This window comes from Panthera pardus, unplaced genomic scaffold (genome assembly GCF_024362965.1).
Source record: "Panthera pardus isolate Hobbes unplaced genomic scaffold, ASM2436296v1 HiC_scaffold_25, whole genome shotgun sequence".
NCBI lineage: Eukaryota > Metazoa > Chordata > Mammalia > Carnivora > Felidae > Panthera > Panthera pardus.
The window spans coordinates 20,925,625-20,952,405 of NW_026526821.1; the positions used below are offsets into that span (position 1 = coordinate 20,925,625).

Below are 26,781 nucleotides of genomic sequence, written 5' to 3' on the forward strand. Positions count from 1 at the left end.
AAACTTCCGCTTATGACAAAGACAAGGACCACAGTCTGGGGCTGTGCAGCCACATAGCTTGTCAATGCCCCTATTGCTGGAAATAAAAAGTGAGAATAACCAGGGTCTCCCCTAATGTCGTGTTGTAGTAATGTAAAGTAGTATAGAGTATTTTACCAGTAGGAGGACCAGGATGGAGGGGTGAAAAACGGTAAGGCAGGTGGGCCGGTGCACTCCAAAACTAGAAGGACAGCCCCGTTATTTATACATGCTACCAGATAAACCTTTGAAAGTAGGGGGAAAAAACCTCATATACTTATGAGTTATTACAGGGTTCCATGTTATTCCAAAGGGAACATTTGACAAAGTAAAGGTCATTCCCAACCACCCTTCTTTGGGTTTCACCATCCCCCGATGCATTGGATTTCACCATCCCCCAATCTAGAAAGACATCTACTCCGAGTCTGAGCCCTCAGAGCTCCCTCTGCTTTAGGGGCCTTCCAGGAGAGCCTTCTGTCGTGGGGACGGGGACCAGGAGCCCTCCCCTGCCCTCCATCCCAGAGATCATCTCTTGGTGAATTCAACTCAGCATAATTCAAGTGAGCTCGCCGCAATGACCACAGCCACACTAGCAGGTGTTATTAAAAGGAATTTTAATAATCTTAATTAAAAACTCTCAACAGTGAATTCTGTCACAGGCCTCGGCAGCTGGAAGCAACCCCAGGGTCACGCCCCTTTGGGGTGTGGTCGAGCCACGGTCTTGGATCGAGGCCCACCACTGCCACGCGGCGAGGAGCTACCTGGAAGTTACTTCAATACAATATCAAAGATCCGCAAGGATTTTTTTTAAAAAAAGTTTTAAATATATTAGACTCTCTTGATTGCCATTTTTTTACACAAAGCTGCTGATACAGTATACAGAGTTTTAACGTTTTTTCACATAAAATACATTTTTCTTCAGTGTTCTCTGTACATCAGTGGCTTCTGGTCTGGTGAATTATTGCGGAGGGCTGGGTGTCTGCAGACTTTTCCTTGGTGCACAGAGCCAGGCCCCGCACTGTGGCACTTGCTATGTTCATGGGAAGCAGGCCCTCTGGCCAACTGGCCAACAAGAGACTCCTATCAAGGAGAGGTCTACAGCTTCTGGCAAAGGGGGTCACTTCTGGAGAGTCAACCACTGACCGCATGACCCTTCGCTCTTACATGCACTGGGATGGCGGAGGCTGTCCCCAGGCTACAATAGCAAGAGTTAAATGCAGTCCCTCTGAGCATCCTGTAAAAACTGCCCTTCTGGAAAGTGCCCCAGTAAAACCTACTCTGGGAAGGCAAGTGGGAGAGAGAGCTCAACACCAAAAGGTATCTGGTACCAATTGCCAAAAACGGTCTCGTTATTACAGAGCCAGCAAACCATGGCGTTGTAGAACAGGGATACCCCCTTGTTTGCTTTCCTAAGCCCACTGACCCTGATCCAACACTGTGGAGCAGTTCAATCGCAGCTGCATATTTGGTGAATTACATCCTGAACCTGGGTCTAAGGTTTACTCCACTTCCCTGAGCTCCTGGCCAGGAACTATCTGGTGACAGCCACAGTTGTCAGTGGTCCGGGGGCACAGGGTGGGAGCAAAGGCCAGAGCTCACAGTGAGCCACGTGGCACGTGATTTGTGAGTAGCCTCCCGTAATCAGCCAGGAACTACCACCAGACCTGGGGCTCAGGAGTGAGCTGAGCATCTGGTATACCTTGCCAGCGTTCTCCCCGCTCCTTGATCCACACCTGCCAGGAGGAGGCAGATGCATGAGGAAAGGCTTCAGTGTTAAAGGAGAAGTTCCTCACCTCCCATTATCCATTGGTGGGGCAGGGGGACTCCATAACAAAGGAGCAAAAATGAGCAAGAGACAGTGAGTTTCAGAACCCGAGGTGCAAGCAGCAGCAAATTCCAGACTCTTTGTCCTTCCACATACTGACCTCAAATCTGCCAGTCTACGATGCCCCAAAGATGCTGGCCTGAAGGCAGCTCTCCCTGAAAGTCCCAGACAGACTTGGAATGCTGTCTCCATGGAACTCAAGAGCCAGCATCTGCATTTAGTGGCAAATGTTATCCGGGGATGGCCAGGACGGCAGTTTTGCTGCTGATGGGTTTCCCACTCTAGAGACTCCAGAGCTAGAAAACAAGGTGAAGCTACACCAGGATGCTGTCCCTCTGTCTCAGGTGAACTTCAGAGGGGCTCCTGAGACCTCAAGGTATCAGATGCTGGTCGTCAAGGGATAAAAACTGTAAAACGAAGTCTCCTCGCCTTGTCTTGCTCCTCCTTTACCCCCAGAGCCTAACCTAGTGCCTGGTATGTCTCAGCTAGTCAATAAACGACATGAGCGAATACATGAATGACCCTGACCCCGCCTTGTCCCTCAACACCACGGAGACCCGTAGGTTGAGTTCCCAGGTACTCGAAGCCCTAACAAGGAACGGCTTACCCGGACTGAAAACAAGAGCTAAAATGCCCATGAGTCTGCGCTTGGCTGCTGTCGGGGAATCCGCTGGGATTCCCGGCCTTCTTTCCAGCTGGGAGATGCGTGGCCCAGGAGGCAGGAAGTGAGGGGAAAGAGGGAGCGGCCAGAAGGGCTCGGAGTGGGCAACGAATGCCTTCAGTCTCTGGCCCCTGAGCCAGCAGATCCGAAAACCTGCACAGCCCTCTCCTGGGAGGGTATGGCTTCCCTTGGCACCCTTCTGCTTACAGCTTAAGTTGGCTCAAAAGGAGTTCAGGGTCAGTCTAATCTGAACACTGCTTTAAAGTCAAAGGTATGTGTGTTCTGATCATTCTTGCCCCGCTCCAGCCATGGGCTGACGTGACGGAGAGACTGCCGCAGAGGCCAGGGGCACGGGAGGCATCACACATCCCTGCCTGCAGTCTCCTGAGCTGCCCCTCCACCCTCCACTGGATCTGTCCTGGACTTGGGGTGGGGCTGGACTGCTGCTGTGACCCTCCCTGCTCCCAGGAGCCACCAGGTGCACAGTGACTCCACTGAGCCCTCTGCTCTCTGGTCCAGCTGCCCTCCTCCTGGAAAAGCATCAGCCAGGCCCCTGGGATCCAGCTCCCTCTCTGGGCTGTGGGGCCATGGAGGCCACAGAGGGGACTGGGGCTGATAAACAGCAGACCCCCTTACTGGAATTGTGGCACGGGGGGCTCCTCCAGCCCCGGCTCCCTGGCCCAGGGGCCCCTCAGGGAGAATTTCTCACAGGCTCAGAAAGAAGTTTAAAGGGAACCCAGATTTGTCCCCCAAATCCCAGAATTTGGACCTAAGGAGCCCCTTCAGAGCTCTAAGGAGGTAGTTGTAGGATAAATGAAAGGCGCACAGAGCAGGGAACAAACCTGCGGCTTATGAAGTACACCAGTAGGTTTTGGCTGAGCCTGTGAACAGTACCCAACTCGTGGGCAGCAATTTCAAAGGGGCTCTTGAGAAAATGCAGTCGAGAGACGGTGGGCAGCTTGGTTTTCCCTCCCCAGCATCAGGGAGATCAGGGCTTTGAGACTGCTGGGCTGCAGTGAGGCCCCTCTCTAGCCCCATCACCGCTGTCCTGAATGCAATGCAGGGTGTTGGCCATGGGCGCCTTGGATTTGCAGCCCTGGGGTGTCACCACTCCCGCGAGAGCAGGCTGGGAGACCCTGGGCCAAGCAGGACCTCACAAGGGCCAACTGGAAAACTTGTCTCAACGAGCATTTCAGAAAAGGCAAATCTGGGCTGGGGGTCCTGGGCATTTACCCCGGGAGGGGTGGGGGCTCCCAGCAGTTTCTCACTGTTCACTCCGATGGCTCACTCAGCCTGAGGGAGTCTGGATGACAGAGGCTGGACCGAAATCACCTGGATATTCACAAAGATTGGCCAGGGCACTGGGCACAGGTCACCAGAGAGGGTTGTAGAAATTAACAACACAAACTCACTCCTCGCCCTGGAAAGCCCTTGCAACCGAAGCTCCTCACTTAGCTTCATTCTTCCAACACCAGTCAGTAAAACCCAGTGATCATGATGCTATCCACGAAAGAAAGCAAGAAAGCAAATTCAGTTCTCTCCCACCTGTAGTTTTACAGCCTAAAAGAATCCTTTTATCCAACGCACTTTCGGAAACACTAACCTTATTCCCCCTCACCTCCAATTTTTGACACTTCCATCCAAAAGTAAAATAGGATTTGGATTATCCCAGGCATGGAATATTCCAGGCATTAGCCTGGTTTTCTACCTCGGCCTCTGGGTGGTCACACAGCTGGCCTCCGGCATGGGCAAAGCTGTGGGGAGAAGGCCATTGCCCGTCTCATTGACCCCAGGTGGGTTCAGAGCTTCCTCTGAACAAAGAGTGGACCTCCTCTCCTGCTAGATGTGGATGGTAGCCCAGGCGCCCCCGCGTGACCCTGGGCAGGACCGTGGGTCTCAGCTTCGCAGCCCCCCTCCCCTACTAAAGCCACGTTGGCAGTGGTGATGAAACGGAGTCTTAGCCTCAATCCTCTTGGGAAGAACCCACAAATTCTCAGTCCCACCTGCTTCCCATGAGCGCAGCTGTGTCATTCCTACACAGGGTTGAGCGTGTGTGTGTGTGTGTGTGCGCGTGCACGTGCGCACCGATATGGGATATGCGAGTCCCGGTCCAGAGAAGCCTTAACCGACAACAGAACTGGAATGGAATCCCAGCGCCCCCCCCCCCAAAATCTGACAGCGGGGTGAGTCAGGAAGCCACGATGGGGCCTTGTTTCTGACGGCAGACAATGCAGCAGGAAGCAGAGCCGTGGGAAGTGGTGATGCTATGGGCCGCTGGGTGAGAGGTGGGCTCAGCTCTGGAAAGCAAAGCCCACCTCCCCGCAAGCTGCCCTCTGATGTCTCCCCAGCCAGGGCTGCCGGGTGGGTGGATTCCAGAGACCCCTCCCCGAAGCATCTCTCTCCTCCGTCACACAGAGACTAGGAGATGCGGCAGCAGCCATGGACCTTCTCCTCCATCTCCTCCATGGGGGCCTTGAACTTCAAGAGCGGGGGATCTCCGCTGGTGACCGTGTAATATACCGAGGTTCCATTGCTGCTGTAGGGTGAAGTTCTGCCTCCGATCAAGGGGGCCTTGCCTTCGCTGCTGCTCTCGCCCGTCCTGCCCATGCTGCTGCCCAGGTGAGTGCTCAGGAAGGGGTGGCTGAGCAGCTTGGCCGCAGCCCGCTGCCGCTTCAGCTCCAGAAGCGTCTGGGGACTCTGTTCCTTGTAGCCACTCCAGGGCGAGGTGGCATCGGCCACGCCGGGGCTGCCATAGGCCATGTTGTAGTCAGGCACCTCGTGCACTTTCCAGACATCCCCGTTGGACAGTGCATACTGGTAGGTGCTGACTGGAGCCCGGAGGCCATTCTCAACAGGCCCGTCCATTTCACTTCGTGGGATCTTGGTAGAAAACTCGGAGAGCAGCACGGGCTTCTCCAGCCGGGGGTTCTGAGGGGGAGAAGGACAACATTACCAGCCGGGCAGAGGATCCAAACCCACTCCCTGCTTGCACCTCTGCTGAGGGCCTTATTGCCTGGACCTGTCCTCGCTCCATGTTCCCAACCGAGCTCACAGGACCTCCGTTCTGCTTCAGGGGACTCGCCAATCTATGCGTTTTGACAGAGCTGGCCAATCCCCATCCTTGCCGTGAGGACTGGACCATGACCCCAGGCATGGCCAGTCGGCAGATTCACTGCAGGAATTGGTTCTTGGCTGAAACTGGTTGCACAAAACTCATCCCTGGGATCTGTGCCAGAACAACTGGGAAACAGAAGTACTGTTTATGCAGAACTCGAGGGTGGCCACAGTGATGGAAGCTGGGGGCCTGGGGGAGACGGCATGTCAAAGGGTCCACTCGACAGTGCCGCTGACATAAAGGGAGACTGAAGGGGTGCACCTTGAGCCCCAGTGTCCAGTCGGCCCCAGACTTTGCGGTGACATGAGCCGATAAATTCTTGTTTTGTGTAAGCCATTTCTAGCTGAGTTTTTGGTCACTTGTCATCTTCCTTCTGTACTCCCAGCAAATATCCACTCCAAACAGCAGAAATTCTAACCCAGAAACCCCTGGATAACGAGAGCTTTGAAAGAAGCTGCTGCCTATAAACTAGAAACTAAAAGGTGGCTATATTTGGTGACAAAAAAAGCAGAGCAAAACTCACCAGAAATAAAGTCAAAAGGCACATAAAAATATTTGCAACGCATATGACAGAAAAGGGACTAATTTCCCAAATAAATAAGAGCTCTTAAAAGTCCATTTAAAAAAATTTTTTTTCAACGTTTTTTATTTATTTTTGGGACAGAGAGAGACAGAGCATGAACGGGGGAGGGGCAGAGAGAGAGGGAGACACAGAATCGGAAACAGGCTCCAGGCTCCGAGCCATCAGCCCAGAGCCTGACGCGGGGCTCAAACTCACGGACCGCGAGATCGTGACCTGGCTGAAGTCGGACGCTTAACCGACTGCGCCACCCAGGCACCCCTAAAAGTCCATTTTAAAAAGCCCAACTACCCAGGGGCACCTGGGTGGCTCTGCTGGTTAAGCGTCCGACTCTTGATTCTGGCTCAGGTCATGATCTCATAGTTTGTGAGTTAAAGCCTTGCATCTGCTGTCAGGGCAGAGCCTGCTTGGGATTCTGCCTCCTCTCTCTCTCTCTCTCAATGACCTTCCCCACTTGCTGTCTATCTCTCTCTCAAAATAAATAAAAACTTTTAAAAACTTTAAAAATTGAAAAAAAATATATATATATTAGGCCAATTACCCAACAGAAAAACAACAACAAAGGACGCTAATGTGCAGCTCCCAACAATAATAATAATATTCATAGCATATAAACACAGGAGACAATATTCAGTCTCACTAACAACTAATGACATAAAAATAAAAGCAACAGAATATTTTTACCTATCACATTAACAAAATTTTTTTTTTAATTTTTTTTAACGTTTATTTATTTTTGAGACAGAGAGAGACAGAGCATGAATGGGGGAGGGGCAGAGAGAGAGGGAGACACAGAATCGGAAGCAGGCTCCAGGCTCTGAGCCATCAACCCAGAGCCCGACGCGGGGCTCGAACTCACAGACGGCGAGATCGTGACCTGAGCTGAAGTTGGATGCTTAACCGACTGAGCCACCCAGGCGCCCCAACAAATATTTTAAAACTCTGTTATGCCTCAAGGTCGGCAAGAGTGTGGGAAAACTGGCAGGTATATAAACTGCCACCACACCTCTTTGGGGGATAATATCACATCACTGCCCCCCCCACACACACACGCACCCCACCAAAAAAAATTGGTTTTTAAGGAAGAATGCATACTCTACACCAGCAAGCCCATTTCTAGGACTTCATTTCACAGATGTATGCTCCCTTAGGGGAGAAAAGCCTGGAAGTCACCATTAGGCAGTGGGGAAATTATGGCAAGTAGCTGTGCTGGAACGTTCTGCATCTGGTAAAAAGAATGAAGGCAATCTTCATGCGCTGACTTGTGATTCCAAGAATTTCCATTTCTTGGAAAGATCTCCAAGAAATATACAATTGGGCTAAATCATGGTAAGGGGAGGGGCCCTTTCTATAGTCAGCTTCCATGTATGTGTGCATATTCTTTTCGTTTTTAACGGCTCCTTTCGAGCTACACAGGCAGATTGAAGCCACATTTGAGGCTTTTTTTTTTTTTTTTTTGCAGCTTGAATTTTTGTATCTATTTTCTTTGCTTCCGGAATGGTCCTGGAAAAAGACCATTCTTCATTGTCTAAATAAGTGCTTCTCTAACTTCATGTGCATATGAGTCACCTGGGGCTCTTGTTAAAATGCACATGCTGAGTCACCAGATCTGGGTTGGGACTTGAATTTCAGCATTTTTCTAAGAAAATTCCAGACTGATGCTTTGAGTAGCAGGGATCTAAAACACGGATGCACAATGGCATCACCTGGGGAGTCAAAAACACATATCCATGCCAACCTGAAAAGGCTACATAGTGTGATTCCAACTTTATGACATTCTGGAAAAGGCAAGACCACGGAGATGGTAAAAAGATCAGTGGTCGCCAGGGGGTTGGGGAGGGATGAACAGGTACACCAGGGATTTTTAGGGCAGTGAAAGTATTCTGTATAAAAGTTTAACGATGGATATGTGACATTACATATTTGTCAAAATCCACGGAATGTACAACATCCAGAGTAAACTCTAACATAAACAATAGACTTCAGCTAATCATCATATATCCATATTGGCTCATCAATGATAATGTACCTACTACGCTAATATAAGATGTTAATACCAGTGGATATCGGGGGACATGATGAGGGGTGTGTGTGGAAACTTTATGTACTTTCTACATATGTTTTCTATAAACTACAACTGCTCCAAAAAATCAAGTCTATGAGTTTCTTTTTAAATACATCAGTACAGGGGCGCCTGGGTGGCTCAGTCAGTTGAGCGGCCAACTTCAGCTCAGTTCAGGATCTCGCAGTTTGTGAGGTCGAGCCCCACGTCGGGTTCTGTGCTGACAGCTCAGAGCCTGGAGCCTGCTTCAGGTTCTGTGTCTTCTCCTGTCTCTGCCCCTCCCATGCTCATGCTCTGTCCCCCTCTGGGTCTCTCAATAATAAATAAACATTAAAAAAAATTTAAATACATCCGTACAATGCCTGGACACCAGGCCCAAAGATTCAGATTTCATTTGTCTGGGTTGCAACCTAGACATCAGAATTTTTTGAAAACAAACCCAAAAACACCACCCCGGGTGATTTTCTCGTACAGTTAAGTTTGTGAGCTACTGGTTAAGAGATGGGATTGTCCCATCACTCCTGAGTTCCAGGGATTCAGCTCTGCCAAAAGCGTGTGCCAAAGCCAGCCCTGGGGGTTAACCAGATAGAGTCTTGGCAGAAACCTGACTTGCGGGTCAAGCTGAGCAGATACTCCCCCCCAGATGCATGGTCCTCAAACTCTTGTGTGCCCCAGAATCCCCTGGAGGCCTGGTGAAAACACAGATTGCTAGTTAAACCCAGAGCCCAGTGTTTATGATTCAGTACCTCTGGGGCGAGGCCAGAGAATTTGCATTTCTACATTTTTTTTTAATGTTTATTTATTTTTTGAGAGAGATACAAACAGAACACGAGCTGAGGAGGTGCAGAGAGGGAGGGAGACACAGAATGTGAAGCAGGCTCCAGGCTCTGAGCTGTCAGCACAGAGCCCGACGTGGGGCTCAAATTCAGACTGCAAGATGGTGACCTGAGCCGAAGTCAGATGCTTAACTGACTGAGCCACCCAGGCGCCCCTGGGAATCTGTATTTCCAACAAGTTCCCAGGTGATGCCACTGCTGCTGGTCCAGGGACCACACTTGGAGAATGTCTGTCTTAGAGACCATCGCAGCCCTGTCAGTACCTACAGCCTTGAAAGGGGGAGGTAAGAAAAAGGAAGGAGCTGTGGGCTTTGTAGCTGTGCCCTGTGATCTCCTTGGTTTACCCCGGGGGCTGGGACTGATATCTGGGGCCCTGGACCCTGACAGCTGTCCTTGACGCTGGATGGCTGGGCAACTGGCGGGAAGACAGCCATCTTCTGAATGGTCTCTTTCCAGGACCATTCTGGAAGTAAAGAAAACAAGTACAAAAATTCAAGCTGCCATCTCTCCCCAGGCCTGAAACCCCAGCCCCAGAGGCAAAATGGCCCATTCTCTTGCCTTCAACAAACCCCTAAATAAACCGCAGTCTGACGAGGAAGCCGTAGAAATTATCAACAGACTCGGGCCACCCCCCTCCCACCCTAATTCCCTGCAGGGCTAATGATTTACACGGCTCCATGCCAACTGAGCACTTGTGGCAGAGTCCCTGGCCTGGGAGATCTGAACAAACACAGTAGGTGTGAAGGAGGAGCTGCTTCCCTGAGGATTTAAGAATCTCGGTCTCTCTCCCACCCATCAATAAGGAAAAGAGAAGCAGCCCAACAAAAAGGGGCAGAAGAACAGACGTGGCACAAAAAAAGATAACCAGACGGCCAATAAGCACATGAAAATGTGTTCACCACCAACCACCATCAGGCAAATACCAATTTAAAATGCAAGGGACGCCTGGGTGGCTCAGTCGGTCAAGCGTCCAACCCTTGGTTTCAGCCCAGGTCATGATCCCCTGGTTCGTGAGTTCAAGCCCCACATCAGGCTCTGCACTGACAGAGTGGAGACTGTTTGGGATTCTCTCTCTGTCTCCCTCTGTCCCTCCCCCACTCTCTGTCTCTCTCTCTCTCTCTCTCTCTCCAACTCTATCTCTCTCTCTCTCAAAATAAACATTTAAAAATGAAATGAAATGAAATAACTAAAATAGAAAAAAATAAAATGAAATGAAATGAAATGAAATAAATAAAATAAAATAAAATAAAATAAAATAAAATAAAATAAAATAAAATGCGAGCTCCCACAGTAACCCCACCAGGATGGCTCAGATGGAAATGAATGAGTACACCAAGGATTGGCAAGAAGCTCTCACGTTTCCTGAGCACTGTTGGGAGAGTAGATGGGTATTATCACTCTGGCAAAGTGCTTGGCGGTATCTCGCGTAGCCTCCCCATGACTCATCCTGCATTTCTGGGTATAGAGTCTACAGAAAATAGTGCTGATGCCCACCAAAACACATGGATGAGAATGTTTTGAGCAGCTTTATTCAAAATAGCCCCAAACTTGAAACAACCCAAAGCAGGAACAACCTGCTCCTCCACCAGCAGGAGAATGGACACGTGCGTCGTAGCCTAGCTAAACGACAGAACTTTCCAGAGCAATGAAAACGAACGAACTCTGCTGCTACGTGCCTGTACATGGACGAGTCTCACAGTCAAGAATGAAGTCAGATACAAAAGACCACCTACTACCTGGATCCATTCGTATGCAGATGTGGACACAAAACTAACCTCTACCGTTCCAAGTTAAGTAGCGTCTCTCTTTGGGGAGGTGGGGAGGAAGGACCACTGGAAGAGAGAACATAGGAACTTCCTGGGGGTGATCGAAATGTTCTATGCGTTCGCCTCAGGGCACGCATTTATAAAAGTCCATTGAAAAATCCATTTAAGATTTGTGTACTGGGGCATCTGGGTGGCTCAGTCGGTTGAGTGTCCGACTTCGGCTCAGGTCACGATCTCGCGGTCCGTGAGTTCGAGCCCCGCATCGGGCTCTGTGCTGACAGCTCAGAGCCTGGAGCCTGCTTCGGATTCTGTGTCTCCCTCTCTCTGACCCTCCCCCGTTCATGCTCTGTCTCTCTCTGTCTCAAAAATAAATAAATGTTAAAAAAAAAATTTAAAAAAAAAAAGATTTGTGTACTTTACCGTACGTAAATCCAACTCACGAAGGAAAAGTAAATAATGTGTAGTGGAAGACATCTGAAATGTGATTTGATTTCAGTCTAGAGCTGTTTTCTCCCCAACCGCCAAGCTTAGGGACCAGGCAGAACAAAGCCTCCGAGGTGCCCTCTCTGTCCCCAGCCAAGGCTCCACTGGATTCCCTTCAGTGGGCACCTTCCCCTGCGGGTGAGACAAGGCTGCACGTGACCTCTCTGCTCCAGCTGGGAAGCAGGGTCCCACTGCGACAGGTGGGCACTCTGGGCAGCTAATCATTTCGCATCCCACCAAAGCCGCACTCTCTAGAGATGTGTTCAGCTGCTCATGGTCGGTAGAAGAACCAAAAAAGGCAGACCACTGCTGGGATGGTCAGCCCCTCCCTTTTTTGTCCCCAGCAATTCTGCGCTGGCCCCAAACTTGCTGGCCCCACGAAGCGAGACAGCAGCCATGCATGGAACCTGAGTCCAGTAGTGTCCTCCCAAAAGTCACGGCCAACCCACACCTCCGAATGTGACCTTAGTTGGAGGTAGGGTCTTTGCAGATGTAATACATTAAAATAAGGTGAAGTCACACTGAGTTAGGCTGGGCCCTAATCCAACAACTGCCGTCCTTCTACGAAGAGAAAACAGAAACACAGACACACACAAGGAAGAAGGCCGTGTGAAGACAGAAGCAGAGACTGGAGTCATGGAATGCCCGAGCCACTGGAAGCTAGGAGAGAGGTGTGGAAAGATACCCTTTCAGAACCCCCAGAAGAAACCAACCCCGTGGACACTTTGATAGTAGACTTCTGGCCTCCGGAACCACAAGAGAATAAATCTCTACTGCTCTGAGCCACCAAGTTGACGGTAATGTGATACATACAGCAATCCTAGGAAACCAACACAGCATCATTCCCTTAAGAAAGTTGAATGCCATTGGGGCACCTGGGTGGCTCAGTCAGTTAGGCGTCCAGCTTCGGCTTAGGTCACGATCTCACGGTTCGTGAGTTTGAGCCCCGCATTGGGATCTCTGCTGTCAGCATAGAGGCCACTTCAGATCCTCTGTCTCCCTCTCTCTCTGCTCCTCCCCTGCTCACTCTCTAAATAAATACATAGATAGATAGATAGATAGATAGATAGATAGATAGATAGATAGATACTAAAAAAAAGAAAGAAAGTTTAATGCCCAGACCCCTGGCTACTCCTCGAGCAGGCTTCTTGGAGGTCCTCCCACTACCCTCCTCAGTTTTTCAAAAAATGTCTTCCAACCGACGTGTTCTGTAAACACAATGGTCAGCATCTTGTTATTCCCCGCCACGGCCAAAAAGTTTTAGTGCCTTTAGCTCCCAGGATGGCTGCCGCACTGAACCTCCCTTCTGGGAAGCCCAGAACTAGGTTTGCGGGAGCACGAGCGGGCGCATGGCAGTTACCTCCTGTCTGTTATGAGACCCTACTGTGTGTCGAAGCTCCTGGCTCTGACTCTCACAACCCCCAGGATCGCCTCATTAACCACAGGAGCCACCAGCATCAGATGGGGTCCGGCTGGTTGAAGGGCACTGCCTGCCCACCCTCCCTTGGAAGGCCCCGAGAAGAAGAGGCAAGACTGGGCTGGGGTCCTGGCCACCTCCCAAGTCAGGGCTGACACCGCGGCAGGGGCATGAAGCCACTCACTGGGTCCTTATTCTCTTGGTCTGTCCTGGTCTCCCTGATGTCCCCGTTGTAGGCGGAGGTCCGCTGATCCTCGGCCGCACTCCGCTGCTGCCACAGTATGGCCTCTCCCTCATACTCCTTCCGGTACAGGTTGGTCCTGTCCGACAGGCTGGCTCGCCGCACCACCTTCCTGAGGGGAGAGAGGAGGTGCTAGAGGGCTGTGCCCAGGTGCCACGGGCAGGAGCATCCCCAGGGGCCAAGGCTGGCCGGCCCTGGCTCACCCACGGCTCCCGGCGCTGGATGTCCTCCGGCTCAAGGACGATTTGTGTCTCAGCTGTGACTTCATGATCACGTCATGCTTGTGTTTTAGCTCCAGCAGCAGGACTTTGAACTCCTCCTCCTCACACAGGTCTGAAGGGGCAAAGGAGACTGTTGTGGGGAGCAGTGCAGGGGCCAGTGGCCCCTGAGGGCCCTCCAGGCCACGGCAGCTGCCATCCCAACACCCTGAGAACTCCCAGCATCTTTTGGGGCATCATCCAGGGAGGAAAGAAAACAATGCCAGCCTTACTTCCTGGGCTACACCCCAATCCTTAGAGGATAAGAACAGGAACCCCAGGATTCGTACAGTCACAGCTCCTAAGGTTCCCAGCTGTGGGAAGAGCCATCCCCCTTTGGTAGTTTCCAACAGGAGTCATCAACTCTCCAGCGATATAAGACACATCAAGAGAAACAAGCAAGTACTCTCTGTAGTCCAAGCCCCAAATTACATGTATATCAAATCATATATACCTACCCATTCAATCCACCTAATCATTTCATTCATCTGACCCAGCCATCCATCCACAGATGTTCACTGACCCAGCCATCCATCCACAGATTCATCCCCTACCCTCCCATCCATTTATTCATCCATCTATCCAACCATCCAGCCATCCAGCTGTCCATCCATCCATCCGGCCAGCCAGCCAGCCATCTAGCCAGCCAGCCATCCATCCATCCATTCATCCATCCATCCATCCATCCACCCATCCATCTATCCAACCTTCCATCCATACATTCATCCACTTACCCGTACACGTATCTATCCACCTATCCAGCTGTGCATCTGCACATTAAACTACCCTTCATTAATTTATTCATTCATCCTATCCATCCACACACAAATCCATCGTCTAGCCAACTATATATTTATCCAATTATTCCACTATCCATCAAATAATTAATGAGTACCTATGTGTATATTAGTTTTTATGCTGGACTCACCTATTGGCATCTCATCCATGGATGTCCTAGCACTGAGACTGGCCCCATGGGACACCAATAGCTCTGCCATCTGCATCTGAAACAGGAAGAAGCCCACGTTCCCCATCGGCTCAAAAAGCCTGGGAGGTAGTAAGAGTGCCCAGTGTTTCTCAGGATATGACATAAAGAATGATGGGGCAGAGCGGGTTCCCAGGGAAGGCTCTGCACCCTGGAGCCAGGAATCCTGTCCACACAATGGGCGTGACACCTCCTCCAGCATGCCTGGGCCATGCCAAGGGACAGAAGAAGAAGGAGTCAGCTGTAAATCTAGAGCTGTCAGGAATCCAAGGAGGGACGGCAACAGCTGTAATCAGAGTTTTGTATCTGCGAAACAAAAGGAGAAACTCCTCAAATCAAAAATGTGAGGAATTTTCTAATGTGGCAAATGTGATCATCATCTTCTTAGGACACAACCTGTCGAATGGTTTTGCAAACTCTCAAGGTCCTTTCCTATCCCACAAACTAGCTGTGGTCAACCCCTTCGGTGGGTCTTGTGAACCCTCTGCCAGCCCAAAGGACAGCGGGCTGGTCCTGTGTGCCCTCCCTCCCAGCCCGACGGCGGAGAGTTACCTGTCCCCAGAAGGCGGCCGCGTGCAGGGGCTCCCAGCCATCCCAGTCCTTCACGTCCACACGCACTCCATGGTCCAGGAGGAGCTCGGCTGCCCGCAGGTACCCGTTGGCTCCAGCTATGTGCAGCTGAAGGAGAGAAGGAAAGTGAGCATTCCCTACGGGCACCAGTCCCACTTCTTCCCCAAATCCCAGCTCATTCCGGGGGGGCAGTGAATGGAAGAGAATGAGTCGGAAATCCAGCCACATTACAAAGCATTCTTAAGGCCACTCTCCATCCTGTGGTGGGTCTGAGAGCCCCTGTGGTTAAGGCAACAGCACTTACTGAGTCCCTACCACGTGCTGAGCTCTGAGGAAGGGGTTTCGGAGGCCCAACATGGTGGTTTTAAAATGTCTACAAATTCTTTGACATACCTCCCTTAAGAGATGGAGTTTCATTCCTCTCCCCTTGAATGCGGGCCAGAACAAGTGACCCGCTTCTAACAAACAAGACATTGTGAGGTGGTGGTGTGTGATTTGAGGTGAGGTCATACGAGGCATTGCTGGCTCTACCTTAGGCTCTCTTGGATCAATCACTCTAGGAATCAGCCATCGTGTAGCGCAGACCCTTAAGCAGCCACAAGGAGAGGTTGTAAGGAGGTGAAAAACTGAGGCCTCCGGCCAACAGCCAGCACTAACTTCTTAGCCATGTGAGTGCGCCATCTTGGAAGTGGATCTTCCAGCCCCAGTCAAGCCTTCAGATGGCCACAACCTCGTGAGAGGCCCCCACCAGAGCTACCCAGCTAAGCTGTTCCCAATTCCCTACCCACAGAAACCATGTGAGATAACAAATATTTCCTGTTGTTCTAAGACGCTAAGTGTTGGGGTCACTTGTCACACAACGATAGGTAACCAACACATCCAACGAGGGAAAGCTTCATGTTGAGGCCACAACTCTTCTACCCAGCACCATTCAAGGCCTCTGGGGATGGACGCCGCCTTGCAGACCTCAAATATCCCATCTGCTTGACCTCCAGAAAATATATAAAGTGCTTAGCGCATGACAAACAGTAAGTGATTGTCTTGGAGGGCCGTGAGTGATGGTAAGGTGCACCCTGGGAAGAAAGGAAGGAGTAAGGAGATGAGGCAAAGAGAAACCAACTGCCCAGCCAAGGTGGGAGATAGAGCTGAGATCCCAAGGACGCCAGAGCTCTGGCGGGGCTGAGGTCTGCGGCCACAGAGCTCCGGTCAGTGGGACAGAGAAGGCATGACCCCAGGAAGTGGCCCTTCAGAACACAGCCCTGATGGTCAGACGCTGCCCCATCCCGGGGTAAGGTTGCTATGAGGTTCTGGCAAATAGAGGTCTTCCTTTATTTTTTTAATTTTCAGAATAAACCCGGGGTGTGATCTGGTACAGGCATACATGAAAATTAGAACAATCATCTGATTTACAAACGCGTGGTTTGCCAGTTGTGGAGAAGGACACCGAGCAGGCCAGCCAGACATTACAAACTGTGGGGCCTCATACCTGGCTGGGAAGAAAATGGCACGACCGGGAGAGTGATATTGCTAGAATAACCATAACACTGGGGCGCCTGGGCGGCTCGGCTGGTTAGGTGTCTGACTCTTGCTCTCAGCTCAGGTCATGATCTCACAGTTCGTGGGTTGGAGCCCCACATCAGGCTCCATGCTGACAGCGTGGGCCTGCTTTGGATTCTCTCTCCCTCTCTCCCCCTGTCCCCTGAGCTCGCTCACTCTCTCTCTCTCTGTCACAGACACACACGTGCGCGCGCGCGCACACACACACACATAAATAAACTTAAAAAGATGTTAATCACTAACATCCACTGAGAGTTCATAGACTCTGTGCTAAGCACCTACATACAGAATCTCACTTATTCCTCCCAACAACCTGGTGAGGAAGGTGCTATTCGTATCCCCGCTTTACTGGGACGACCTGAGACCCAGTAGGGGCCTGGCCATGTGGTCTGGGCCACCCTGAGGCCAGCCCTCAGCCCAAGAGAAGACCCGTGTGTCTAAAGGGTCCAGCCACACACCCAAAGGAGCTCCAGCCAGGGTGGGCCATGCCCTGGGACAGCTTAGCTTTGATTTCATACTGCCGTGTTCCGTCTCACTACCTAACTCTATCTTTTAGCGCTGGGCTGAGCAGGGACCCAGTGAACAGGAAAAGGCATAAGGCAGAGGGTGGGGCTCAGGAACCGGGTGGGGGAAGCTCAGTAACCACACCTGGGCCACCGGGTCAGGCCTGAGGGGCACTGAGGGGTCTTGCTGGTGAACCCCAGCTGGTCAGCTCAAGATTCTGAGACTCCTGAGTGTTTACGACCAGCACGGACCCCAAGCCCAGGCCAGGACCCAGCCATCAGCAGGGGTTGCAGGGGGTGGGGGTGGGGGGGGCATCCGGGCTTTCAAGGCCCTGCTCTTGTTTTCAGTTTAGAGCCTCAGAAGCAGGCCCTCCCCAGTACTAGGCTGCATCGTCCTATGAAAGCCTATGGAGAGAGGTCAAGGTTTCTAATCGCTGACACTCGAGCCAAAAGGATGAATGGAGCCAATCACGCAGATCTGAGAGAGAAGGTTCACTGTTCTAGCTCTCCAAAGTCTAGTAAAGCATGTGGCACGGAGGTCTGTGTCGACTGGATGGATGAATGATGGCACCAGCCACCCCTGGAGGAGGGGGAAATCATGAGCTCAGGATGGACACCTGGAGCTCTAAGTAGAGGAGGAACTTGGACACAGAACGGGTGGACAGCAGGGCTCCTGACTCCCAGCCCCAGCTGAAAGTGGCCAGATTCTCAAAGGGGGTGAGCCCCCCGCTCTGCTGACGCTCCATATTCCAGAGCCAACTCTGGCCCCAAAGCCGTCTGGAGGAGGTTCAAGGCTTTACCTCCACCAGGTGCTGGCCCACTTCGGCCACAGCTGGTCTTGGTTCCAGTGCTGACGCCCCCCCCGCCCCAGCCCAAACCCGCCTGGCCCATCTGCTCACCAGTGTGGCACCCTGGGCATCTATCCAGTCAAGGTCCTGGCCCGCTGCGATCATACAGTGGATGTCCGCAATCATCTGCTGCTCAGGGGCTGCCCGCATCTCGTTGATTTTCTCTTGGGTGATGCCTGCATGGGGCGGAGGGGGGACACTGAGTCAGCACTCCGGGCCTAGGCCCCGAGCGGGGAGGAGTGGCGGGGCAGAAGGGCGAGGCACGGCTCCTGCTCCCCGAGGTCTGCCGGGCGAGGGAGAAGACAGACATGCCCATGGGTCATTGTCTCCCAGGCCCAGTGAACACGCACACCGTGCACTGGCCCAAAGGTCAAGGGCCATGCCTGCCTGGAGCCCAGGAGGCACTTAAATAGGATTGGTTACTGCTACATATTCTGTCTCTCTACACCAGAAATCCCTACCATCCACCTGCCTGCCTGCAACAGCTCAGTCGGCTGGCCCTATCTTATCCTGCAGGTCTGGCCGGGATCACCTCCCTTGCTGACGCCCCCCCTGCCTCAACCACCTGTCTGACCAGGGTCTCCCTGTTAGTTCCCTTCCTCTCTCCCATGGCTGTGTCTGTAGCACGAGGGCTCAATGCTTAATGAATTTCTGTTACGGGCATGAATGAATTAGCGAACATGTAACTTCTGAATGGCAAGTTGAATAAACTGGAGTGGAAGGACCCGGACAAACATTCGATAGCCTGAATCTCCGACTAAAAGTCTAAGCGTTACTGACAGTTACTTCATGGTGTTTAAAAAGGCGAAAGTGACGTGTTCTACAAAAATATCCGTCAAATCAAACATTCTTGGGCAGAACTGAGGGGAGGTCTATAAACTCGAAAGGAGGGGAAAAAAATTACACGTTTATTATCACCAACCATGAAATGAAATACAGTTATTTCCTTCCACTGGGGACATGGGGAAAATCCACAGAATTAGCAGGTGCCCGTGACCGTCACCAACAGAAAACTGCAGGTATTTTCTTACTGTTTCGTGAATTAACGAAGTTTCTACGTAACACATTTAAAAATGTTTTGGTAGCCATGTTTTAACATGACTGATCTCCGCTATGATGCTGGGAATTTGAGAACCGCATTTAAAAGCACTATTCCTGAAGAGGTGCCCCTGGATTCACCAGACTGGTACAAAAGTGAAGGACCCCTGCAGCACAGGAATAGGGAGAGCCCAGGCCAGCGACCACATCGGTGGCTACTGCCCCAACCCGGAAGGAGACTCAACGGCAGGGTCCCGGCCGGACCTCAGACTGCAGTCAAGGGTCTGGATTGGAGACTTCTTTCCAAGGAGGCCTTCAGAAATATGCGTGCGGGGTGGTGGGGGCGGGCAGGTCTCTGATTGCCACATTTGTTTCCTCTCTGCGGCTCATTTGTGAGCTGAGAACAGCCCACATCTTGTTTATCCCGGCCCCTGGCAGCCAGCGTGGTGCCTGGCACAGAGCAGGCACCCGCGAATGTTCTTGACTCTCGATTATGTTTCCAAAGGGGAATATATCTTTATTGTGAATGTTTATTGAATTGAATTGTCACAGCTGATGAAGAGGAGACGAGGCCAGCTGAGGCCGCCCGCGCGTGTGGGTGACGTGATGAGAACAGTGCCTCCCTCCTGCACAGCACGTTTTCCAGGGGCCTTTTGTGGCCTCGTCCTGTTAGTCACCCGGATAACAACCACGACGAGGACCCATCTTACTTCCTGAGTGGGGAGCATGAGGCGGGCCTGCAGCCAGCTAACGCGTTCACCTGTGCCCATCCCTGGTACCCCGCCCTTACCCTGGTACGCCATGCACGTCTCAATGACGTCCAGGGTGGGCTCATCCTCACAGAGGTCGTAGGGCATGTTTCCATCCGAGTTGACGGCGAGCAAGTCGGCCCCACTGCAGAAAAAGAGTGAGCGTGAGGGCCGGGGAGGGGTGGCTAGGGTTGGTCTGGCTGCCTCGCCCCCGCCGCCCCCAGCCTCTCCCCCGCAACCCCACTGGGCACCCCAGCACCCACTACCCCTCCGCCTCGCTGGGGCACCCCAGCCAGGAAGGCAGCTTCAGGATCCCCGGGGGCCTCTGACGGGAGCTCCCAGGAAAGCCGTCCCAAGCAGACCACCCCCAGCTTGCTGCTCTGTTGGGCCAGCAGACAGGCGCTTGAGGACAGATGTCAAAGTCTTCCTTGGTGACGATAGTACAAATAACACTAACGGCATAAATTATCACACATCTGCTTAGAGCCAGGCTTGATCTAAGCCCTATACACACATCGTCTGAGTGACTCTTCGTGCTAGTCCTTTTGAGTTGTTATTGCGGACCCATCTCACTCAAGGGGAAACAAACACTCACACAAGTGCAGTCACTTGTGCAAGGTCACCCAGCAAGCATGCGGGAGGGTCAAGGTTCAAACCCCGGCTCTATTTCAGTCCTTGTCCACCGGCTCCCCCCGACCTTCTCCCAAGTCCTGGCCCGAAAGGCTGACAGGACAGGGGCAGGACAGAGCCCTGGGGCTCTCTGGCAGAATCTGGTTTTTGGCCCAGTGGTTCCCACACGCGATCTTGAGATGCCCTGCAGAATTACCCGGGGAATCACCGAAATACATTGCAGCTTCCTGGGCTCCGCTCCAGACCTCCTGAAACACAGTCTCTGGGGGTGCGGCTTTGGATTATGTATTCTGAACCCACGCCCCACGTGATTCCGGTACAGATCAGCGCTGGGGACCACTGTACTCGGCTGGCACTCCCTTTTCCTCTGGGCACCATCACTGATCAGGCTGTGGCCACTCAACGTTCCCCGCGGCTCAGTCAGATGTGCGATAATTTAAAATTGAACGTTGTCTTTTCTGTGTGTCTACAGAACCTGAGCGGACTGGAAAGCCTTCCAGGGCAGGAAAGGACCCTCAGAACAGCATATAGAGAAATGGCCATAGTCCTAGGAAAAACACTGCCACGTGGTGCCCCTCAAAGCAGGTTCTGTCCTGAAGAAAAGCATGTAAATAACATTTGAGAGACAGGGCCAAGGAAGCAAGTATGCTTTTTTTTTTTTTTTTTAATAGCAAAAGAAACCAAAAATGGCAACGAAACCCAAAGAGAGTAGAGGAGATTAATGTAAACTCATGGGCCCACAGAGACAGAAAAAAAAGAGAATTAAAAAAAGAGAATGCTACCCTGATACAAAGCCAGACTAAGACCCTCCAGGAGATGGAAACTACAGACCCATATCCCTTGTGAACACGGATGCAAAAATCCTCAACAAAATACTAGCGACCCCCACTCAGCAACATATTAAAAGGATTCACACCAAGACTGATCGGGATTATTCCTGCAATGCAAGAAAGGTGAGTTTTTATGTCGTGTGCTAATAGTTTGGGGGGAAACCGCAGGGAGAGACAGATTGAAAAGAGACAAGAGCAGGTGGGGGAGAGGGGAAAGTGGGTGATGGGCAGGGAGGAGGGCACTTGTTGGGATGAGCACTGGGTGTTGTATGGAAACCCATTTGACAATAAATTATATTAAAAAGAGAGAGAGAGAGACAAGAGTGGGAAAGGAACACAGAGGTGGAGGGAGGAAGGGAACTGGGGGCCAGAGGAAGAGAGAGAGAAACAGAGACAGAGGTGAAGGGAGGGCATGGGGACAAAGAGAGACACACGAGGCACCACAAGAGACAGAGAAAATGGCACCACAGGAGGAAAAGGAGAGACGGAGCGGGGAGGGGGGTAGGAAGGGGTGGAAGGCAGAAACAAAACAAATAGAAAACCACCAAAGGCAGAGGGGAGGCTGTCCCTGGGGAAGAGAGGGTCACGTACTACTGAACGAGGATTTTCACCAGGTTGATGTGACCGCAGGTGGCCGCGGCATGCAGGGGCGTCCACAGCTCGTTGTCCTTGGCATTCACGTTGGCACCATGGGAAAGGAGCAGCTTGACGATTTCCTCAAAGTTGTCGATGCAGCACTGCGGGGGGTGAGGGGGGACACAGGGTCAGCTTCAGCGGGGCGCCGGCCCTTGCGGGGTTCCCCTCGAGAGGCCACAAGAAGGACAGTGCAGCCAAACTGTCTGCATTTGAATCAAGTTGCATTACTCACACACTGTGTGACGTTGGGCAAGCCACATAGCCTCTCTGAGCCTCGGTTTCCCCACGAGAAAGTTAATAACATTCAAGTTAAAAATATAAGTGAAATATTAAAAATCCAAGGGGCAGAGAGAAAATACTTTGTGAGTGGTGGAAACGAAACAAAATTTTGAATGAGGCTTCAAAATCTTGTTCTTTTTTAAGTCCCAAGTAACCAAGCCTCCCCCGCCCCCCGCAAAGAACCCTCCTCCACATCAGGGCTCTGGGGACCCTGACAGAGTCCCTGAAAGGACACAGCCAGGTTTATGCTCTGGCCTGTCCACATTTAGGTCAGCCCTGGGGACAGGGAAGGCTCAGGAACCCATAGCCCCCCAGGGAGACAAACACCTCTGACAGCCACCAGAGCCCCCAAACTCCAGGGACAGAGAGTGAACGATTCCAAGGGGACAGGGGGGCCTCAAGCCAGGGCCCTGAGAGGACAGAGGCGAGGATAGAGGAGGAAGAAGACAGGGAGTCACTCTATAGACCGGGATGGAGAAGCCAGCAGGGGACAAAGCAGGCGTCTGTGCTCAGTGCTGCCCCATCCAGGGAAGGGCTTGGTCCCCGTGCAATGGGAGACGTGGCAGAGTTATACTCAGAGGAGCAACATAATCAGACTTGTTTTAAAAAAAAAAATCCTTCCTCTGGGTGCATGTGGAGAACAGACTGCATGTGAGCACTTTTTGAGGAGGAGAGGGACAGGGAGAAGCTATGGCAAAATCATCCAGTTAAGAGACGATGGTGGCTGGGCCGACAGGACTATCTGTGGACATGGGAAGAAGGGACTGGATGCCAGCAGAAGGATCAGGGGCACTTTTGGGAGCCCATGGCCCTATGTGGCGATGGGGCTGGGGATAGGGTGGTACCATGGCCCCCCACCCCATCCCCGGCAGAGCCAGGGTTCAGTGCCAGAAGGACGTGTGGGAAAAGAGCAACCGTTTGTGCAGATAATGCCAGAGATCTCTTTCCAGCCTGTCTAGAGTTGGCTGGGTCTGAGGGCATCTCTCCAGACAAGTGGGGCAGAGGGGTGACCCCAGGGGGGTGTGCCTCAGGTGGTGGAGAGAACCATGCAGTGGCACAGCACGGCCAGCAGAGGGAGCCCAAGGCACTGGAGGGAGGCAGTGGGGACCGACAAGGGGCCCCTGTCACTGCGAGCTGGGTCTGGGGAGTTCCTGTCCACAGCAGGAGCAGGTCAGCCCCTAGTGTCAGGGGACAGCCGGGCCAGAGAACCCACCCTTAGGGCTACAGAAAACGTGAGGACGGGGTAGCGGAGGAGCTCAGGTTGGAAGGGGAGGGGACTGTGCACCCAGAACTGCAGCCTTACGAGAGGGATGCCCAGGGACTGGACCAGCCTGCACCTCCGAGGCTCGGCCAGAGGAAGGGCTGGGTTTGGGGTGCACGCTGGGGCGGTAGGTGGTGGGGTGGGCAGGCCTCCTCCTCTACATTCCCCAAGGTGGGAAATGGCACCTGCGGTTGGATGACTCCTCCCGCCCCCTCACTGCCCACATCCAATCTCTCATGGGGTGTGGATGCCGCCTTCTAAATCACTGCCCCCAGCCCCACTGCCCTGATGCGGCTTCATCATCTCTCCCTGCCAACCCGTCGCCCCCCTTCCCACACCCTCAACCCACAGAGCTCCTCGTCAATCCATGAGTCCCAGTTTACAAGCCCCGAAGGTTCCCTGTTGCCAAGGGGAGGAGAGCCACACGCCTTTACCAGGCGTGCGAAGGCGCTTCCAGCCTGTGTTGGATGCAGCCGCAGTGACACAGTAATGACAGCCGGGCAGTGGCAATAACAGCCTGTCACGTTATCAAATAACCCTGGCTAGTGCTTTCTGAGGTGCCGCTAGGGCCACCTCGCTAACTTTTGGCCACAGACGACCTCATTCAATCCTCAGGGCAATATTCCGAGTGCCGCATAGCCCCGCGAGGCTAGCGTCCTGCACAGTGCAGATGCACAGGACATCCCATCACCCTAGAAAATTCTACTAGACAGTGCCGGCCCTGAGCCTCGGTTTCCTGGGCTATAAAAATGGGAACCATAATATTTCAAAGGGCTGTTGAGAGGATCGACTACACTTCACATAAGTGGCCCTGCACAGAAGCGAACGAGGTGACAAATTTCAATAACGATAATGCCGTCTAATATTTATGCAGCGTCAGGAGACGCTTGAAGGGCTGTCATGCGTATTCGTTTAATCCTCGCAACGGCCCAGTGAGGTGGGCACTTACTATTTTACAGATGAGGAAAGTGAGGCACAGAGAGCTTACGTAACTTGCCCAAGATCACACAGCTAGAATTAGTGGGTGAATGAAGCCCTGCGGAGTGGAAGAGAAGCCAAAAAGACAGATAGGAAGCCACTGGGCTGATGGCTGGGGGTGGGGCTTGCCCCTGGGGCTCACGGGTAGGGCAGCGGCCAGTCTCCGTCCATCCCTTCCTGCCCTCGTGAGCTCATGGAGACGCTCTCGGGGAGAGAGCTTGGGGTTCAGGCAGCCTGGGCTCCCACCTGCCGGGCTGCGTGCAAGTCCACCTGCTCAGAAACTTGGGCCAGGGCACCGGGAGACTTCCGTGTGTTCAGGTCAGCACGCACATATGGAGCACTGACTGTATACCAGCACGGGGAAAGATGGTAGGACGTACCAATGGGCAGGAGACATGGGCTCTGTCTGGATAGAGGGAGGCCAGCATCGAATGGCTAAAATGGCTACCGGAGCAGGTGCTCAGAAGAAAAGGACACTATACGATAGCACAGCTCTCAGGCTCTTGCTGCACACGGGGGCTGATCAGGGCACACCCCCACACGCCATGGGAAACGTGGTGGGAGGAGCCAGTGTGTGGAAGGAACAGAAAAGCCATGCGGCTGGAGCCCGGAGAGGCAGGGAGCACAGAGCACTGGTCAGGGGCCAGGCCTCGAGGCACCACGTGGGAGGACAGCAAGAGTGCTTTGAGTAACATCAGACTTTTGGCCCGAGCGTCCCTGAGGCCACCGCGGGAAGAACGAAACACGGCACGGCAACTGAATGCCGGGGCCCAGCTAGGAGGCTCTGGCAGCATCCAGCTGAGTGATGACAGCGAGAACAGCCCCTCTCAGGCCAAGGGGGGGCTGGCCCATCGCGCCGCCCCGGAAAGGATGTGGGCCACGAGGGCACCTGCTTCATGGCCACGGACCACGGCTGTGCGACGCTAGGCGGCTCACGTGGCCTCCCTGTCAATCACCCTTCCCACCAGGGTGGACGGAGGCCTCGGTGGGTGCGAACAAACATGCTTCGTAAACCTCGAGCTCAGAGCAAACTTGCTTTGTTTGTCGAGCCCTTCGCTGGGCAGAGAGGACGCCGTGACAAAGGCTCCCTGTGCCGGGAGGCTGTGCGTGTGCCGCACGCACGCGTGCCCAGGGGCTCCGTGGGCGTGTCGGTGACAGACCCGCGCATCTCCCAAGTAGACAAGAGCCTTTCAGACGAGGCAGCTGAGGCTGCCCTTCCTCCCCTCCACCCTGGGGGTTGTGGGCAGGAAAAGGCCGGGAGATGGCGTGACCGTTCAGCTGGGGCGCAGGGATCCAGGGACCCCAGGTCCAAGGACCTGGCCTTACCTGGTGCAGGGCTGTGAGTCCGTCCTCATTGCACAGATCAGGGCTGACCTTGTTCTTCAGGAAGTAGCGCACTGCAACGGAGGGCAGAGGAGTGAGCAGGTGTGCGGGGGGCCCAGGTAAGACCCACCGCGCCCAGGTCCTGATGCGAACGTCCTGGGCACAGGAGGCAAGTGTGAACGGCTCTCCACCATACGGACGAGGAGCCGCTGTGGGGCAACTAGGGGGGATCTGGGAAGGGCAGGGACACGGCCGCTGCTTCTGCAGGACGGATACCGGCTCAGCACCCCCGGGGGGTGGGAGCAGGGGAAGAGACGAGGTCTCAGGCGCAGCGGGGATGGACGCGGCCCCTCAGCTCTACCCTCACCAGGCCCAGTTCCTAGAACCACAGGCCCGTGGCCTCCCTGGCCCGAGGGTGAACTGAGGTCCACACGAGGGGGGAGCCTGAGGCCTCTGCCCAGCCTTCTGGCAAGCGGCGACGTCTCCAGCAGGGCAGGAGTCTGGGCGGGGGGGGGGGGATATGGTCTCAGTCTCTGGAGCTGCCTGTCCACTATGGAGCCAGCAGCCGCATCTGGCTATTACAGCCTTTTAAACTTACACTCATAAGGATTCAAAAGTCACGTCCTTGGTCACTCTGGCCACATTTCAAGTGCTCAAAAGCCACACGTGGCTACCGTATTAGAAAGTGCCGAAACAGAACGTTTCCATCCTCACAGAAAGTTCTATTGGACAGCGCCGCTTTGGGGCGCTATAAATGGAAATGAGCCCCATCACCAACTGTTAAAAGCCTTCCGTAGCTCCCCAGTGCTCGGGGAACAAAGTCCAAAACCCCTCCTAAGACATACGGTGTTCGCGTGATGGGATCCCTCCTGCAGCCCTCCATCTTGCACAGTCCAGGGGGCACCGTTCATACCGCCATCTATAAGACCGGCACCCCCTGGAGCAGTGCGCAACTTGCTCAGCGGTACATGGTGCTCCTACCTACCTACCTCTCCAGTCCCATTCCTTAAACTCCAAACACCTTCCACAATGGTCTTTCATCAGTTACAGGGTCACCTTGCATCCTCTGGTCTCTGAGCTTTTGCATAGCCCGTTCCCACTGCCTGGAAGACTCACTCATCCATCCATGCGTCCCTTCATTCATCCACCCATCCGCTATCCATCCATCCAGCTTCATTCATACATCTGCCCCTAACACGCATGCACACACACACACACACATCTGCCTCACTCCTCAACCTTCAGGTCTCAGCTCAAACTCCCCAGACGAGGCACTCCCCTGTTAACATACACCCACAGCTCCTCTGAATCTAGTTTATAGCCTTTCACAACC

General features: G+C 53.0%; 1 protein-coding gene across 3 annotated transcripts in view; it reads right to left on the reverse strand.

Moving 5' to 3' along the window:
- Window positions 1–615: 615 nt before the first annotated feature.
- Window positions 616–26,781, reverse strand: part of PPP1R16B (protein phosphatase 1 regulatory subunit 16B) — a 100,082-nt gene continuing 73,916 nt past the window's right edge. For all 3 annotated transcript variants that reach the window (XM_053890257.1, XM_019458506.2, XM_019458507.2), the window contains 9 exons: window positions 25,452–25,522; window positions 21,563–21,708; window positions 19,553–19,656; window positions 17,776–17,900; window positions 14,799–14,924; window positions 14,190–14,265; window positions 13,208–13,337; window positions 12,948–13,116; window positions 616–5,432 (listed from right to left, as the gene is read on the reverse strand). In XM_053890257.1, the coding sequence (XP_053746232.1) occupies window positions 4,923–5,432; window positions 12,948–13,116; window positions 13,208–13,337; window positions 14,190–14,265; window positions 14,799–14,924; window positions 17,776–17,900; window positions 19,553–19,656; window positions 21,563–21,708; window positions 25,452–25,522 (1,457 nt within the window). In that variant the 3' untranslated portion in view covers window positions 616–4,922. The remainder of the gene's footprint in view (window positions 5,433–12,947; window positions 13,117–13,207; window positions 13,338–14,189; window positions 14,266–14,798; window positions 14,925–17,775; window positions 17,901–19,552; window positions 19,657–21,562; window positions 21,709–25,451; window positions 25,523–26,781) is intronic.